This window comes from Bos javanicus, chromosome 5, assembly GCF_032452875.1.
Source record: "Bos javanicus breed banteng chromosome 5, ARS-OSU_banteng_1.0, whole genome shotgun sequence".
In the NCBI taxonomy this organism is placed as follows: Eukaryota; Metazoa; Chordata; class Mammalia; order Artiodactyla; family Bovidae; genus Bos; species Bos javanicus.
The window spans coordinates 88,668,241-88,687,062 of NC_083872.1; the positions used below are offsets into that span (position 1 = coordinate 88,668,241).

At 37.8% G+C, this 18,822-nt stretch overlaps 1 protein-coding gene across 1 annotated transcript; it reads right to left on the reverse strand.

Annotated features, from left to right (window-relative positions):
- Positions 1 to 295: 295 nt before the first annotated feature.
- CMAS (cytidine monophosphate N-acetylneuraminic acid synthetase) lies at positions 296 to 16,335 on the reverse strand. Its single transcript, XM_061417659.1, has 8 exons — positions 15,972 to 16,335; positions 8,836 to 8,978; positions 8,522 to 8,677; positions 5,861 to 5,994; positions 4,020 to 4,114; positions 3,471 to 3,642; positions 2,186 to 2,339; positions 296 to 1,122 (listed from the first exon to the last, which is right to left on the reverse strand). The coding sequence occupies exons 1-8, from the start codon at positions 16,229 to 16,231 to the stop codon at positions 932 to 934; spliced, it is 1,305 nt and encodes a 434-aa protein (XP_061273643.1). The 5' UTR covers positions 16,232 to 16,335; the 3' UTR covers positions 296 to 931.
- Positions 16,336 to 18,822: the final 2,487 nt, after the last annotated feature.

Below are 18,822 nucleotides of genomic sequence, written 5' to 3' on the forward strand. Positions count from 1 at the left end.
GTATAGGGGCAGTCTTTGAACTGAAGATTCACTCAGCCCTGACAGAAAAACAACTTCCTATATAGCACAGTATGAGTGGCCTGCTTCTTGCTAGAGTTTTACATGAACTCTCTTTACAGTGGAAATAGATGAAAATGTTCCACAGGAAATGGTTAGTGTTTATTAGGTAAGGGTCCACATTTATGAGCTAATGCCCCATTCTTGGAATCTAACCAGGAAGGAGAGTGATTTGTGGTGGTTGTAAAATTGTAATAACAGCCAAATATAGTATACAAAATCACCATGACCTCAGAGGTAATTGCAAATGATTTACTAGAAATCAATATTTAACCTTGACAATATACAAATTTATGCAGACATCTCTATCTGTATGTATATGCTATATGTATCCATATATGAAGTACAACAGGATGCTCTACAGCTGGTATTTGGTGGCTTGTTTCTTATGCCAATTGCACTGTCAGTGTTTAAAGGAAACAGGGCAATGTTTGGTAAATCTCTTCTAAAACAAGGCAGTTTTCATCAAGTTTGTGAAATGTAATTTTATTAATAGAAGGGCATGTCTTACCAGACAAACTATCCCCAAATAAATAAAGTTTCAGCATCATTAAAAGCACACAAACACACAACTTTACAGAGTACAATACAAAGTCAATTTTGATGATGTTCTTACTTGCATTGACTAAAAATCTGAGAAAGACTGTAATCAACCAACCTCTAAATAATGATTCTGCATAAAGAGGAAAAGTAGAGCACAGTTATTTCATAGAAGGTTTCAGAGTGAGAGTCTGAGTGCTTTAAAAGGTATCAGATAGATCACAAATTAAATCACACTGTTAACATTACAGCATGGAATTGTAGTTAATCAAAAATAAAAGTTAAAATGGCTGATGAAGGCTGCAAATGTTCTTTTCCAACATAACACTACTTTCTATTTTTGGCATGAATTGATAACCTTTTCCATGAGTAGGAAAATGTGCTCTGCAAACTCTCGGAGGGCACCTCGGCCTCCACTGCTTTTGCAAATATATCCAACAGCCTTCTGGGCAGCGGCACAGGCGTCAGCAGGCACGCCGCTGAGGCCCACTTTCTTCAAGCACTCCTCATCAGACACTTCATTTCCTATCAAGTTGAAGAAACACTGGTTGAATATTTAAAGAGATAAGGAATATTCTTTCTAAATAATGCAAAGAGCAGTCAATAAACAGTTCTGGCAACTTCAGACACTGCATATAAGAATGCTACAGATTGGATGGAACAAAATGAGTTCAAGTATTTCTATGAAGAGTAAATACTTAAGGTCTAGTGTTTTTTCTTAAGCAATTCAACATAAATGCTTATCAATTAGAGGAGAGTGGAGTATCCTCTCTGTGTGCCATGCCTATTACAGGGACTAGAAATTCTACATATAAATTATAATTAGTTAAACTTTTTTATGAAGGAAAATTTCCAATAAGCAAGAACCCCAAATTTATGTGGAATAATTATTAATGTTTTGCCTTATGTATCAATATTTTTATCCATTCCCTGCCAAGTTTTTTGAAGGAAAGGGAGAAGGAATTCCCAGACAACATACTTAAGCCATAAACACTTCACCATTTCCCTATAATAAATACATTTTTAAGAAGTGACACAATGCCATCCAACTAACAAAATCAACAGTAATTCCTTACTATCATCTAATAACCTAGTACATGCTCAAATATCCTCAGCTGTCTCAAAATTGTCTTTTTATAGTTGATTTATTTGAATCAGAAATCAAAAAAGGTCCACATATTACATTTTGTTGATTTACATCTTAAGTCTCCCTTTAACAGTTCTGATTTGTATGCTGCTTGATAAATAATTTCATCACACTGACCTAACTATATTCCTCTCCCTGCCTTGCTTTTACTCTATCTCCCTCTCTTATCTTTCCTTTGATTGGATAAATTTCAGAAACTCTCAGGACCTAAAATTCACCATTCTGAATACAACTATTACTATAATATAGACCAAATATTACTAATAAAATGTTGGTTAAGAGTGTTTATTTTTAAATTTGTTCTACCTGTACCTACTGAAAATTTTAATTATTAAATGTATGGAAATTTGAATTGTTTTCAGTGAAAGATAATAAATATTAAAGTATCTCTTTGCATAATTATGGCTTTCCATTATTATGGCTGAAAAGAAGGATACCAACCAAGATATGCTACTTCTTTCCAGCACAGGCCCATTTCTTTTCTCCATTCATCTACAACTGCAAGTTTATCTGGCACATTGACTTCCATTTTGCAATCCAGTTTTAAGGACGAGAGGGTCTGCTTTGAACAGGCCCTTTCTGAGATTAACCTCACCTAAAAAATAAAAGGGCAAAGTGAGAAAACAGACATCACTCACAATAAAATAATACCTTTTAAATAATACAAATCACAAGTGAGTAGTCCTTTGAAGGACTAATTAAGAAAAATCAACTAACTTATTTTAAAATGATGAAGCTTTAGCAGATTTTATTTCTAGTAGTCCAATAAAGGTGAAAGACTTCTCCACAGTGAAAAGTAATCTATCTACAGGTAAAAAATAAAACATATATTGTCCGTTAGCAATCTAAGATTCCCCTATAATTCATTTTATTCAGAAGAAAGTCTATAACTTGTCTTTCGACCTGCTCAGGAACACGTATTTAAGATCTCTAATGAACTATAAAAAATCATCTTAAACTTCATTTTTGAAAAAAAAAATGAAAATACAAATAAGTATTGTTACTTTGAATTAAAATATTCAATTGTAAGAATCAGTTCAGTTCAGTTCACTCAGTCGTGTCTGACTCTTTACGACCCCATGGACTGCAGCACCTCAGGCCTCCCTGTCCATCACCAAATCCTGGAATTTATTCAAGCTCATGTCCATTGAGTTGGTGATGCCATCCAACCATCTCATCCTCTGTCATCCCCTTCTCCGGCCTTCAATCCCTCCCAGCATCAGGGTCTTTTCCAATGAGTCAGCTCTTCACATGAGGTAGCCAAAGTATTGAAGTTTCAGCTTCAGCATCAGTCCTTCCAATGAATATTCAGGACTGATTTCCTTTAGGATGGACTGGTTGGATCTCCTTGCAGTCCAAGGGATCGCAATAAGAAGCTACATTTTTTTAAAAAAAAGATCCATCTGACATTTGCTTTCTTCTAAATGCTGACACCTATTTTCTATGAAATCTTTCTGGTTGCAAGATCCTATGGGAAATATTAGGTAGCAACTATTTAAAACAGTATGTTCACATTCATTAAATAAACAAGAAATCTATTTGTTGATAGTTTCCTAATTCTACTCACCTAAAAGTAAAAACAGCATAATTTTCTAGGCATGTCAAAGCTAAATTTGAGACACTTTAACTGATAATACTAAAAATGTAAATCTCTTATTTCAGTCACATGTACCTTGACCCTATATCACAATCATGAAAGACATTGCTATGTTCAGGGGGCACATACCTCAATACCACTTTTCTTTAATAAACTTATCCCAATAGCATCTTTTACATCATAAGATATTATTTCTTTTTGGTCTCCTGATACATAAATGTGGCCATTGGTGAGACATCCATCAATATTGCAAACAAAAAGTTTTATCTCCTTCAGTTTCTCTTTGCCAAAATAACCGTATCTAAAAGAAACCAAAACAGACCTTTGAATCCAAGTGTGAAACTAATCACTCCCTCTCATCTGGCCAACACCAATAAACTGGATAGTTCATTCCCATCCAATTATTCAAACATTACCTTTTCAAGGTACGTCACACACTTCAGGTTATAGTGCAAGAACTTTAAGTGTGGTCCAACCAAACTATGTGGTTCTGAAGTTACTGAGTAAGCCATCTATAGGCATATTTTATGTATATGTCTTTCTCATGTAAGCAAGATATTACAAAAGATTTTAAGATGTTTGGAGGATCAGAAATCTGTGTCTAAAAGTGAATTTAAATGGATCTACAAAAATAATTTGTTATGGTCTAGTGCAAAGGCTATGAGGTCTTGTTTTCACCTTAATACTCTTTGTTCGGCAATAGGCCAATCAATGTCCACATCGATGTCCACACTGTGCTCGGCTCTCATCTCGTAGTACGCCATCTTCCCACCCTAAACATATTACGAGTGCCATGAGGACTGTTGTCAACACGCATTCACGCTTACCAACAAATTTATTAAAATACAGAACGATGAATTCACTGCTACAGTACTAAGAAAAATGAACAACCCAGGAGTATCAGACATACAACAAGTAATTTCTTTTGGAGGGGAGAGCTTCATATATTCCAACCGTGTAAAACAAGTAAATTTAACTCTTTTCAAATTCTACCTACATAGCGCAAGTTCCCATTTTTCAGAATTCTATTTTAACATTGAACAAGGGTAGAAATAATACATATCCTCCAGGGTTCTGACCACAAGGAATTTTCTGAGAATCCCTAGTTGTATTCCCTTTGTTCTGGTAGTCTCTCCCATCAACATCCAAAAGCAGTAGTATAAATATTTTTGGAACTTCTGTCCCTATTTGCAATAGGGGTCAGAGTGGGGAGGAAAAGGAACTGTAGTATCTATTGCACAGAACTGATCCCTGAGGTACAGACAGGAGTCAACAACAACTGAATGGATCACATGTGGGCAAAAGTAAGAACAATGAGCGTCATGATCCTGGGGTATGCACAGGGCAAGAGGGTTGAGGCACTTCTTATGATTGTAATTATTGTAAGGTCAAGATCAATTACTAGAAATTTACATTTTTCACAGTTGTCAGTCTCTTTACAAATCTTGTTATAATGAGGAACTTCTATTTTTCCCCACACTTAGGAAAGGGTCAAATTACAGTCTCCCTTAGCAAAGAGCACAGGGAGAGTTGTACCTATAGATGTCAAATCTAATTTTCCTGAATGCTCAAACTTAACTGAACAGTTAGCCTATGGTATACCTACTGACCAGAAGACTGGAAAATTTATTCCCCTTAGAGAATGAGTCACATTAGAATTTTTACTATAAACAGTAGAGTTTTGGGGTTTTAAAATGCTATTTTTTGAGTAACACAAGGATCTGAATTAAAATCCTAACAATGCCATTTACAACTTGTTTTTGCTTTGAGCCAATGACTTCATTTTTCAGAGCTGCCATTTCCTCCTCTGAAACAAAACTAGGAACATGCACTTTATTTCATTATGAGATAACCTATGTAGTATTTCATATAATCAACAGTAGGTGTTGAATCAACAATACAATAACTAAAATGAATAAATAGTATATAATCATGTAAGCTCTAAAGCTGAGAGAGGCATCCAACCCACTTATTGTAAAGTGAGAGCACTTATTGTAAAAGGAGAGCACTAAGATTCAGACCAGATAAAATGATATATTCAAGGTTAAATAGTTACAGATAGAGATATTACTATAATCTGGTTTTCCTGATGCCTAGGTGGTACTCTTTTACCTCTACTATACTGCTGCTTTTTTTTTTTTTTTTTTGTCTCTTTTAAAAGCAGTAAAGATTATTCAACTGTACAACCACAACTTGACAATAATACAACCATGGATTAAAAACAGAGTTTTGAATGAAATAATATGAATACCACAACATACGTAGAATACTCAATAGTTGATTTCTTATCTGAATGTTAGAATTGTAGCAGAATCCCTTGCATATTTACTGAATGTATCCCAGATCGGTTTGGGGTAAGTGTGCCAAATAAATACCTCGGATGATAAATCTTGTCAGTTACTCCTTTTCCTCTAGGGGTTGATACTTTCCTTTATGAACTGTGCCATACTTTTTTCTTAGAACTCAAAGTACATACACAAAAGGGTTTAAAAGATTTTTTGCAAAACAAGAACACAAACCTGTAAGTAACCCATCTCTATCAAATGTCTTTTAGCAAAATAAAATGAGCCATTTTCATATAATTCTCCATCCCAGTCTTGCCGGCGAGGTCGTTTAGCTGGATTCAAATTCAGAGGCTCAGTCATTTCACGAACTAAAGGCAAAAAAAGCTACAATAAATCCCAGGTACTCTGAACACTGAAATAGTTCATTCAGTAATTTTTTTTAAAAAGCAAACAAAAATAAACTCAGAACGTAGAATATTTCTGTTTCTAAATAAACAATTTAGAAGATTTTTTTAAAGGAACAAAACCTCTGATAACAACTCTCAGATGACGTATCTGATAATAATTCTGATAAATAATTCTGATGATTTATCTTAGCTCTTCAATAATAATAATAATAAGAGGAAAATAAAGTATCTTATGGAGAAATCCTGAATAATTAAGGTTTTAAGGGATTCATACATATATAACACTTTGGGAGGACATAAAAGCAACCTTAGTTGCCAAAGAACTGAACTTGTCATAAAATACTATATTCAATATATGAGCCCTTTAAATCTATTGCACACTATGTGCTTCTATAGAAATACAATGTGTGTGTTATTTATCTAATGTGGTTGAGAAACTACATTTATGGAATTACTGAAAAATGACTATTTCCTCATTAAATTATTGAACCTTACATATTGATGGGAAATGCTTATATAATGTATGATACATTCTTACCAGTAATTTAAAAAATACTAATATAAAATATATATAACAATAAATTATGTTTATTATCATTAGTAATAATGAAGGCCAAACAACACCAACATTAATTACACCATGATATAATAAATGAAGCCTTTCTATTAAAGGTCCTATAGTGTTTTTCTCCACTGAATCTTCACATGGGATTCAAAGGCTGTTCCTAAAGTCCCCGGATCACACGCTCCCATAGTATCCTTATATTTTTCTCTTTAGGCCCGAATTGTCCTAGTAAATTTGTATCTCGTACACAGTTTATAGTTATTATGTATTTAATAACATTTCATTACTGATACTTAAAATGCTGACATCATTAGACCATACACTCTGTAAGCAATAAGTCCCAGCAGTCAGATCCAAGCATGCACAGAGGAGACACCTGACAAATACATTAATACTTGCTTAATTCTAAAGTGAAAAACTTGTGACATCTGACTATGTCAGAGAGTATATATTATAGTACTGTTCTTAATGGTTGTAAAGTATTTGATTTTATAGATAATCAAGTTTTGCAGGGTATTTAAGTGGATTTTTTCTCTCCATTACTGGCATATTTCTCTACAATTTCTTTCCTAGAAATGCAACCTGGGTGGGGGGGGCGGTGACAGGGTCAAACCTATGTACATTTTATTAATAGCATAGTATAGTACATATTGGAATTCCCTTGCCTTTTCACTAAACTTCGCAAATTTGTGTTTGTCGATATGTATAGATATTTTCTAACCCTTTTTAACTTTAATAATATAAAACTTAATCATATAAAGCTCAACATTCAGTTTAACACTGGGTTTCCTTAACTTATTCAAAAGTGTGCTTTTCAAGCTTTAATTCTTCCTATATTTTATTTTTGATATTTAGTGGTGGTGGTTTAGTCACTAAGTCGTGTATGACTCTTGCGACCCCATGGACTGCAGCCTGCCAGGCTCCTCTGTCCGTGGTATTCTCCAAGCAAGAATACTGGAGTGGGTTGCCATTTCCTTCTCTAGGGGATCTTCCTAACCCAGGAATTGAACCTGGGTCTCCTGCATTGCTGGCAGATTCTTTACTGACTGAGCTACAAGGGAAGCCCCTTGATATTTAGTGAATAAGTTCAAAATATTATATATATAAAACAATGAATCTGCTACAGAGAAGATACTCAATAATTGTTTATTGAATGAAATCAATAAACTAGTCACTGATATATTTTGTTAGTTTTGATGACATTCATATTTAGAGACTGAAAATCATTTTCTGCCTGTAACTTTATCTTCTTATCTTAATCGCTCTTCTGTGGACCATCTCCATTTTTTACTGCATCTTCCTTACTATCTCCTTTAAATCAAACATAGGTTAGACACAACTGGCCCAGTTTTCCTACACTCAACAAACGTCAGGACTGAACAGAAACCATACTGCCTTTCTTCATGTATGTTTCATTTACCTATTTGTTGGTAATTCTATTCTTTTGTGACATATTTTGCTAGTTTGTCTGGAGAGAAATAAGGCTCTAACTAAATGTTACGGTAGTCTTTTGCTGTAAGAAGTTGTGAACTTTGCAAAGCAATTCTAGATTCATTCTTGAGGTTCTCCAGAACTTTTTGGTGGAAGACTTCTATTCCCACCATTCTATATGATTCATAGGTAGAACAACACAAAAGTATCTGCTCTAGAAAAATGGCATATTTGCCTCAAAATACAAATAGAGGGTTAAAATAATCCTTTGTAAAAAGAAAGATAGAGAATTAATTTGGTTTCCATTGTTTTGTCTCAACAATCCCAAGATTTAGAACTGATTATAAATGTTATTATCAACTACAGTGATAAAAGTCCCACGTTCTATTTTACTGCTCCCTTTTTAACTCTCCCACTCCTAAAGACTTTTTACATAAGAAAAATTAATTCTCCATAAGATGAGCTAAAATAAAAATCAATACAACAGATTACCTCCTTTCTGAATTTCACCCCATCGAAACTGATGCCGTCTCACAACAGAGAAAACAGAATCGTATCCTTCTTCTCGAATCATTTCTGCAACTTTTTGAAGATCAGTAGGATGTAAACACGGAGAAGTAGCTTGAATATTTCCTACAATGTCAACCTCTTAAAAAGACAAGACAAATGAAAAGATCATCAAAATGAAGTTCTTTGCAAGCAAGTAATACTAAGATCTAAATTCAAATGTTAAACAAGTCTTGTGAAATGAGTAACAAGTTGGAAATTACATAAAATTTTGAATAAACTATTAGTCAAATTCATACCATTGTGATAATTAAGAAATTCTATGATGGCATCTAGTGAGGTAGAACTGTCTTTTGAAGCTTCAGAACTTCTTCGATGAACTTGTGCACCAAACTGTTTGGCCACATTCTCAATTTCATCATGGTCTGTTGAAACCCATATACTGTAGAGATATTAAAAAAAAAAAAATTAAAGATAAAAAGGAGCTCTGCAACCCCCAAAATACAGCTTACATGTTAGAATAGTTTTTGTACCATCAAAATAATGTTACAGATTCAAAGCAATATAAAATTTAAAGAAAAATAAAGAATTTTCTATGGAAACCACATTTTTAACTGCTTCAATTATAAATGTGGTCCCAGATGTAATATTTATATTTATATTATATACATTTTTATACATATTATTTACACAGCCCTAGATATCATTTATAAAATTAGAAAAAATTGATATTTTTAAGGCTAATGGTTTATTAAAAATACTAGTAACACTGGAAGTTCAAATCTAAAGGAAATAAAGAAGATACTATTTCTTTTTTCCCATCAAAATCCAAAACATTGTATAGTTAATATGTCTGCTGAGAAAAAAAAATGGGCGTGGCATAGCCAAATCACAAGGCTGAGTTTCAAGCTTAGTAAAGACTTATATGCCCAAAACAGTCAGACAAGCCAACTCTTTTTTGGCCGGGACGGGGGCAACTAACAATGGGTACATAAATATATGAACACAGAATCAACTGGGTGAAGCCACCAATAACAATCAAAGTCATGGAGAACATGACTTGACTGGCTCAGTGTAGAGCTTAGTGTAACAGCTCTATTAACCACACCTTACATAGCTGACCTTTTGCACTTTATAAGATGATGACTCACAGTAAAATATAAAAGATTATTTAGGGGATGCATACTAGTCTCTACTGAAGTTTTCTTAACCTTTATAAATTTCCATTGCTAGAAACAGAATGTTTTACTCTAGCCACAATACTTTTAGACTGACATTCCACAAAGACATCTGAATGACTTCTTCGGTATATGCACAGGCAGTTGATCCTTAACCAACACAGGTTTGAACCACGTTAATTTTTTTCAATAAATGTATGGGAAAAATTTAAGGAGATTTGCCAACAGTGTGAACAAAATTACAAACTGTGCAGCCTAGTACTATCAGAAAAAATAAAGTTAGGTGTGCCATGAATACATAAAACATATGTAGATAATTGGTTTCCCTGGTGGCTCAGATAGTAAAGAATGTGCTCACAACGCAGGAGACCTGGGTTTGATCCCTGGGTCAGGAAGATCCTCTGAAGTAGGAAATGGCAACCCACTCTAGTATGCTTGACTGGAGAATTCTGTGGACAGAGAAGCCTGGCAGGCTACAGTCCATGGGGTCGCAAAGAGTAGACAACGACTGTTTTTCACTTTACTTTACTTTCATGTAGATAATACATGACAATACAACACTTTCACTTTACTTTCATGTAGATAAATAATAGTCTACCCTCACATAGGTATAAGATGACTGATACTTAATATAAAGTTAATAATGTTGTACTTTCGGCTTTTAAAAAATGGAACAATGTTTCTGACACTGCATTATGAATATGACTGTAAAACTGTATACCATAAAATTTTTATAATGATTCATTCATCAGTGTGTGTGGGCTAGGCTACCATGAAGCAATCATAGTGATTAAAATAGACCACCATTATTGTGTTTACTTGCTAAGTCCTGTCCAACTCTTTGTGACCCCATGGACTGTCGCCTGCCAGACAATTCTGTCCACAGGATTTCCCAGGCAAGAATATTGGAGCAGGTTGCCATTTCCTTCTCCAAGGATCTTTCTGACCCAGGGACTGAACCCTAGTCTCCAGCATTAGCAGCTGGGTTCTTTACCACTGAGCCACCAGGGAAGCCCTAGACTACCACAAAGCAATCAGATAGCTGCTTCTTTGTTATCAATGCCTGAACCATTATACCTGTAGATAAATATGAATTTCTTTTTCACAATACTTTTCATTTTTGATGTTCAGTGTTAGTAATATATATAACATCTATAGTGTTTTGTATAAGACAATATTGATGTAGGTAGTGACAGATGATCCATCTTGTAAACAAAGTAAAATTATGATATCTATATAGCTAAGTACAGTAAATGTATTTTGTCTTCCTTATGATTTCCTTGATAACATTTTCTTTTCTCTAGCTTACTTTACTGTAACATACTATATAATAAATATATAAAATGTGTTAATAAATAATGAAAATAAATAAAACTAAATAAGGCATAACGTGTCTCAGATATAGAGAACTAGTGGTTAGTGGGGAGAGAGAAAGGGGGAGGGCCAATATAGGGGTGAGTGAGTGAGAGAAGTCACTCAGTCGTGTCCAACTCTTTGCGAACCCATGGACTATAGCCTAACCAGGTTCCTCTGTCCATGGGATTTTCCAGGTAAGAATACTGGACTGGGTTGCCATTTCCTTCTCCAGGAGATCTTCCCAACCCAGGGAATGAACCCAGGTCTCCCGCCTTGCAGGCAGATGCTTTACCGTCTAAGCCACCAGGGAATACAGGGGTAGAGAGAAAAAAATGAGATTACATGAAATCATGTGTGTAAAACTTTTGAAAAATGTAAAGCACTACAGAATTTAAAGAATTTTTCCTTCAATTAAAAAAAATATATAAAAAGTAGGATGCTCAGTTGTGTCTGACTCTTTACAACCCCATGAACTGTAGCCTGCCAGGCTCCTCTATCCGTGGAATTCTCCAGGCAAAAATACTGGAGTGGGTAGCCATGCCCTTCTCCAGGGGATATTCCCTTCTCCGGGGGATCTTCCCAACCCTGGGATCAAACCCAGGTCTCCTCCATTGCTGGCAGATTCTTTATCATCTGAGCCATCAGGAAAGCCCTAAATTTAAAAAAAAAAAAAAATGTGTTTATGATATTAGGAAGGCTTTGGTCAACAGTAGGCTACTAGTAGTTAAGTTCTGGGAGATCAAAAGCTGATCTGGGACTTCTGACTGCCCTGGCTGAGGAGGGGAGCTGGCACCCCAATTCTCATATTTTTTAAGGGTCAACTGTATTTCTTTCACCCCTTTCATTCAACATCTACTGAATGAAAGAGAAACTTCATGTTTCAAACATCTATGCTCAATTGTCAAGAGTGAAAAGAAAGAAACTAAAGAAAAATTTCTAACAGCTCTAGATTTAAGAAATTCCCTTTACTACTGGCAGAAGGAAGATTTAAATCTAGAGATAAAGTCAATAAACCCCCACCCTGCCCCCTAATTTTTTTCAGAGGAAGCCTAATAAACAAGATGAGCTACTGGCTAGAAGTCAAGTGTGTCATATCTACTCGTGTCATTCTGCAAAAGGCAGAACACAGAAGCCCTCATTTCCCTCCACTGCAAAATATGAAAGTTTTGGGATAAGTTTTTTACTGGAAAATGTCACAAAGGTATACAACAAACTGAAGTACCAATGAAAACTCAGTAAATTTTTTAAAGAGAGGATAAAAGGAGGGTGGTGATGATAACAAAGTAAAAAGCAAACAGTAAAAGAGAGCAATCTTTTGACATCTAGTTAAATCACTAACTGAAATAAATTACTGAAGCCATTTACTTTAGTATCCTGATCTTTACTGTAATAAACATTCAACACCTCAGGATTCAGTGATCTTTTGGAAATGCTTAAACAGTAAATAAAAACAGAGGTTTGCCTTTCATTATTCTTTCATTATTCATTGATTCCTTCTTTCATGATATGGAAATGACTCTTGACTGCGTAGTCTGTTTCAGGCCCTTCTCTGGACACCAGGGATACAAAATCCATTGACATGAGAAATTCTCAACCTATTAGTAGAAACAGAGAATGGCCAGGAAGCAATAACCGACCTTTCTATAACGCTTTACTTTTTACAAAGTATTTTTATAGTGCCTGCTACATAACAGGTGCTCAATATATACTTGCTGAATGAATGAAACAGTAAATGGTTAAGAGCATGGACTCTGAAGGAAGGACTTCAAGTCTCGGCTCTACCACAAGCTAGTAGTATGACCCAAGGCCAAATCTCCCTAAGCCTAAATTTTCACTAAAACAGAGGTGACAATGACAGCAATTACCAAATATGGGTGTTATGACAAATCAATATAAACCACAATACAGAATAAATGTTTAGTAAGTAATAGCTATTGAAAATAATAGGAATGGTGATAAAGGAACAGTTGACAGTCTCATTTAATCCTTACACTAGCTCTGTTTGAAGGAAAACTGAAGTTTTGCTTTCAGACCTTCAAAGGTTCAAACGTTTAATTTATATGTATTACGTAAGGCAATGGCACTATGAATATGAAAACAGCATCCTACATGTACACTTAAAATACAATGGTCATTATTTATTACATCATCATAAGGAAGTCAATCATTTCCACTCAGCTAAGGGGCACCATTGCATTAGCAAGTGCAAGAGAAAAGGATGAGCAAATGAACAAACAGACCTTTTTAATAAAATTTAAAATCAAGTATAAAGTAAACATCAAAGTGGAATGCCAATGGCTTTAGCCTCAAATGAAGTCATACTCCATCTAACAGGATGAACAGGAGTATCAACCATGATCCCTGTAACAGACACTTCAAATCAGAAACTGCCATTTCAAGGACAACACAGCCCAGGCCTTTCATTAATCATAAACCCATACCCTAAAAGTGAAACCAACACTTACGTTTATTTTTCACAAGTATATTAGGCAACATGTAAAAAAAATCGATGTACTCTAAGCTTTACTTACACAGCATTCAACTACTGTTGAAAACCAAGCTCTTACAAACTCAGCTCTCACAATCACTTTTTACTAAATGAAAATAATATCTCAGCATTTTTTCTTGACTGTTAACTATGTAAGTTAACGGGCAAAGTTAGCAACCTTGAAAGTATTGTTAGCTTTGATTCTAAGCAGGCTAGAAACTCAATTAAGTCAAAATGATTTTGGACAAAGTAATCTCCAGGCCTGAAAAACAAATCGCATGAGCTACAGTTTTCTCCAATTCCTTCACAGGGTAGATAAGATTTTTTTGAAGAAAGTAGGTGAGAAGCAGGAAGGCTGCTCCATCCAAACTGACTGCAGCTTCAGAGTAAGTCAATTAAATTCAAACCTACCTCTTTGGGGTGGTAGATTAGACCTCAAAGGGAAGAGAATGAATGGATAATTACAAGCTTCCTAAATTAACTGTTGAAGGAGGGTGTATAGGGGCTATCTGCCAGAAAGAAGGTAAATCCTCCTGGCAGCATTGAGCACTCCTTTTATGGGGCTGGAATCATCCTAAGAACTAGGCCTTTAAGCCGTTAGAAACCATGATGGAGTTTGGTTGACCACAGAGGCTTGGATAGAGTTGTTATGTGTAGAAAGTTTTGCAGTTTTCAGCAAAACCACCCCCATACCATAAAAGGGAGAGCCTTTTTGGCTCTTTCCTTTCTAGAGGAACCAAGAAATAGAGGATTATGGTGATCAAATGTATCATCCCCTTACTTTTTCTTAAAAATATGAATTACTACCTGATACAGTACACTATATATTAACTATCTTCTCCCTATTATAATGCCAGCTCCATCTACGAATGGACCCTATTGCTAAACTCCTGGTTAAGGACACATAACAGTGCCTGTCACATAGTAGGTAGTCAATAAATATTTGCAGAATGAATGAATCATTTTTGCTCTTAAATTTGTATCTCAAACACGCCCTACCTTTTTTTAGGTTAAGCCAGTTTGAAAGGGTCTTCTGACATATGCAATAGGAGTTGTAAAGGAGTTCTGTTTTCAATCTATTAAGAATGTGATTTTGATCTCTGGTTTATATCACAGAAATACGGTTTTACTACTTCACTACTAACTTGGATGCACCTTCTCTCTGTCCTTTTTTGTTTTCCAGTGTGTACCTTTTGTGAGGAGGTAAAAATGTCCCAAAGTCTGTGAGTCTCACAGGGAAAGAACCCTGTCACATTCATCTTGTAATACCCTTGGATGTGTATGGCAGAAACTCAGTGTTTACCGAATTGAACTAAATCCCCAACTCTTTCCCTATCTCTCCTCTGCACACTTCCTGTTACATTACTGTTATTAATATCTTCTGTGTGCAGGCACCTATTCACCCAGCACCACCCAAGACTTCCTTTGGATAAAAACATCAAGAAAATTAGTAAATTTATACTATTTTGGTATCTCCTTTGTAAACACGTTCGATTAAATGAAAATCATTTATCCATATATTAATGTATGTAATTAATATGCTCCAGAGACAGCCATCTCTTTAAAAACCAAAACTCGACAATCAAAAGGTGAAGATAATTTACTTTTCACAGGGAACAAATTCAAGCACAATTAGGCTGAAATTACCATGTGTAAATTCATTCTTGGCACAGAGTGCCTCCTCCCTTTTATGAATGACATAACTCCTGACTAACATGGCATATGGCCATGACTCTTAAATGATGCACAATTAAAACCGTCCTTAGGGCAAACGAGGTTCCAAAGGTATGCTCAAATCATTTAGAAGCATTTCATCGAACAGCCCCGCGGTACGCTGTTCCACTATCTCGCACCCAGGTACAAATGTGGGCAGCTTTCTAGATTGTGCTGACTCACAACAGGCTTAGAGTATTTTCCAAAGGTCAGGAAAGGATCTCCAAGCTGAGCTGGAAATGAGAAAAGCCTTGACACCCCACTCCATTTATGAACCTGACGCCTCCTTAATCGATCAGCACCAGGTGGGTAGCAGACGCTGAGCAACAGGGGAAAGCTAGTGGCCTCCGTCTAAAGGAGTTAATTATCGCAGATGTTTCACAAGGGTGGCCTCCTTGCCTTTACCCTGTGAGGTCAACCTGGGCAGCGCAGACTTTTGAAAAGAGGAAATCTCCCCTTTTACGGGTGTCATTCTCAAGGGCTGGGGCAGGAACTGTCCCAAGTTCATGGCTATTAGCAGTTACGGAACAAGGAAGAAACTGGAGCCCTGCCTCCCCCGCGGGCAGCCGGGGCCCAGGCACCCCGGATCTTGTGCACCCCTTCCGGGGGCCGCTACCACGGGGCCCTGGCCCCTCCAGCGGCCCGGCTCCCCCTCTCGACCCCCGCCCAGGCCGCGCCGCCCACTCTCGCACATGCGCACCTCTGGAAGACCCCCGAGTCCAGGGCCGCACGCAGGACCCAGCCAATGAGCGGGACCCCCGCCAGGTGCTTAATGTTCTTCAGGGGGATGCCCTTGCTGCCGCCCCGGGCCAGGATGAGGGCCGCCATATGCGGGGGCTTCTCCACCCCTCGGCCCTGGCCGCCTCGGGAGTTGCGCTGTAGCTTCGGCGGCCGGCCCCGAGAGGGTCGCCCCCGCGGGTTGGAGACGGAGGTGGCGGCCCCCTTCTCCACCGAGTCCATCTTCCTCCCACGCCTTCTCCCCAGCTTCTCCACATCCGGGAGCTCTTGTCTCGCCACCTCAGCTCGGCGCCGCCCGATCTCCCCGCCCGACTGCCCGCGGGGGTGGCTGTTCCCGGCCCCGCCCACCTCCGATCCCGCACCCTCGCGGGGCACGCCGGGAGTTGTAGTCCGCGGGTCGCTCGCAGGGCCAGTAGGCTCCGCCTTCGAGACCCCCAAGCCAAAGTCCAGCACGGAGAGCCTGGTCCTGACTGGAAGGAAGTGCAGCTTCTGCGGAGCTTGATATTGTATGGAGATTAATAAAATAGGCAACACGGGCAACAAATAGTTCTTCTGCTGAAGAATTTCCCCATTAGAAATTGTAGTGGGTTTCCCACATCACACCCTGATGCACCCTAACTCGAAACAATTTTCATTTAAAAATTTAAGTGTCTGTTTTTCGGCTGTGCTACCTACTCCTTGTTTCTAAGAGATGATCTCATTCGAATGTCCTCCAGGCCCTTTAAATTCAACATTTTAAAAACAGCTCTCCCTATGGGCTCAAACTGCTTCCATCTTTGCATTTTCTTTTTCTTTCTTTTTTTCCAATTGGGATATAATTGACATGTAACGTGTTCGTTTCAGGTGTCCAATGTAGTGATTCTGAGTTTGTGTATAGTGAGATATGATCACTACAATGTGAAAATGTCTGTCTGCATATTCTATCAACATCACCATCCACCTAGGTGGAAAAACTTGGAAGTCAACCTTGCTTAGTCCCTTCTAAGTCCAACAGACATCTGTGTGGTTTTGTTTGTTTGTTTTTGGACTACTGAAATCTTTTCCTTTCGGGTATTGTTAGCTCTCTTACCTGGTGGGCATTTCACACAAATCTTCAGCAGTGTTGCAGTGAATGTATGACCCAGGCTGATCAAAGTACCTCATTTTCCTGAGAACAGTTGTGGCCGGGAGACAGGAAAATGATCAAGCAGATCCCCCTCAAGTCCTTTCCAGAGACTCTGGGAAAGAAAGGATCTTTTTCTTGCTGAATATTTGGGTGCTAAGGACCCTCTAAACCTGAATCCTCAGGGGAGGATGAGGGAAGGGGGATGAGGAGAGTTTCTGATCTGAAATTGGGAGGCTTTTGTTCACATGGAGCAAAGCAAGGTCAAGCCACACAGGGAGAAGGGAAAAGCTCTTGAGCCAGCCGAAAGATTCAAAGGTGCATACAGACACACACACACACAGTCATGTACACGCACACATATATCTTTTTTGTGTGATTTTTAAGAAAGAAATCTCCTACCTAACATACATTTTGCATTTTACCACTTTTGCAAGCCTGTATCTGGAAGTAGAGAGTCTGCTTGTCTGTCCTAGGTGGAGGCTAGTCCACCCAGAATGAATGAAAGGTGGTGGTATTGCCTTTCCTTCTCCAGGAGTGACAGAAGGTCTGTGTGCTTCCCAGGTCTTGGCCCTTTCTGAAGGAGACAGAGTAAGCCTGTAGTGTTTTGAGTTCCAGACAGTCACTGGAAACTTCACATCTCATCTTTTTCCCTGTGAAGTAGCCCAGCCCTTCTAGGGTCTGGTTCTGGGAGAAGGTGCTGGATATGGGGAAGGATGACTATAAACAGATATCAATGCAGGGCCTGGAGAAGGGGCCAGGCCCCAGGAACCATCCTAGCACTACAGGCCACATGGTCATTTTGCCCTCAATGCACTGTCTCTTTGAATGGGACCTTCCCGGTTATTATGCTGAGAAACAGCAACACTGATTTTTTTGGCAACCATGTGAGGTTACCATGTGAAGTTAATGCTCACATGGTACTACTGCTTCTGACACGCAAAACCTCTTTTTCCTTCTCCACTCCAATAATGACCTTAGTTCCCACTGATAAGAAAGTTGCCATGCTCCACGGTCATTCCCTAGAGGCCTGTAAACCCTAGTGGACCATGGACATCTGAGTAGTTTAACTCCTCTGGCACGCTGGTGTCCTCCACACAGTGGCACCATTGTTTCTTATCAAAGGAGATTACTGCAATTTGCGTTAAAGCTATGAGACTGTGGACTCCTCCAGGAAAGGGACAGTTCCTTCTTTGTAATTGCATCTGCAACAGCGTGTGGTTTGCAGTATCTGCTTGGTATAGGCAGTGAACTCCATCTCATGTTACTTTTCCAGTCTTTGCCCACACATACTTTTGTATCCCTTTGCAGTCTTACGATAATAAAGCACCTTGTATTCTTTGCATTTTTTACAGGGAGGTTTTGGTTAGACCTGACAGCTAGTTGATTCCTAATCTTGAGAAAGAAAGAGAGAAGTTCAGGAGGGGGTAGTCAAAGTGGAAGGTGATTATCTAGTTCACTATATGACAGTTTGATAATTTGTTTTCAATAAAATTAAGACCATATCATTTAATATATTTTTCTTGTGTATGGTCTATGGGCATAAAGTTTCGGGATCCCCTGGAGAAGGAAACGGCAACTCACTCCAGTATTCTTGCCTGGAAAATTCCATGGTCGGAGGAGCCTGGTGGGCTACAGTTCGTGGTATCACAGAGTCAGTTAAGACTGAGCACACACACAAACAAGATTGATAAATTCTAGCAATCTGCTG

Excerpts from the sequence above, each read along its gene's own strand:
- CMAS (XM_061417659.1), bottom strand. The coding sequence starts at position 16,231 with ATGGACTCGGTGGAGAAGGGGGCCGCCACCTCCGTCTCCAACCCGCGG. Across the intron at positions 4,115-5,860 it reads TAGAGATGGGTTACTTACAG|GGTGGGAAGATGGCGTACTA; the intron begins GTTTGTGTTCTT and ends TAATATGTTTAG. Across the intron at positions 3,643-4,019 it reads GCCGAACAAAGAGTATTAAG|ATACGGTTATTTTGGCAAAG; the intron begins GTGAAAACAAGA and ends GGTTTCTTTTAG.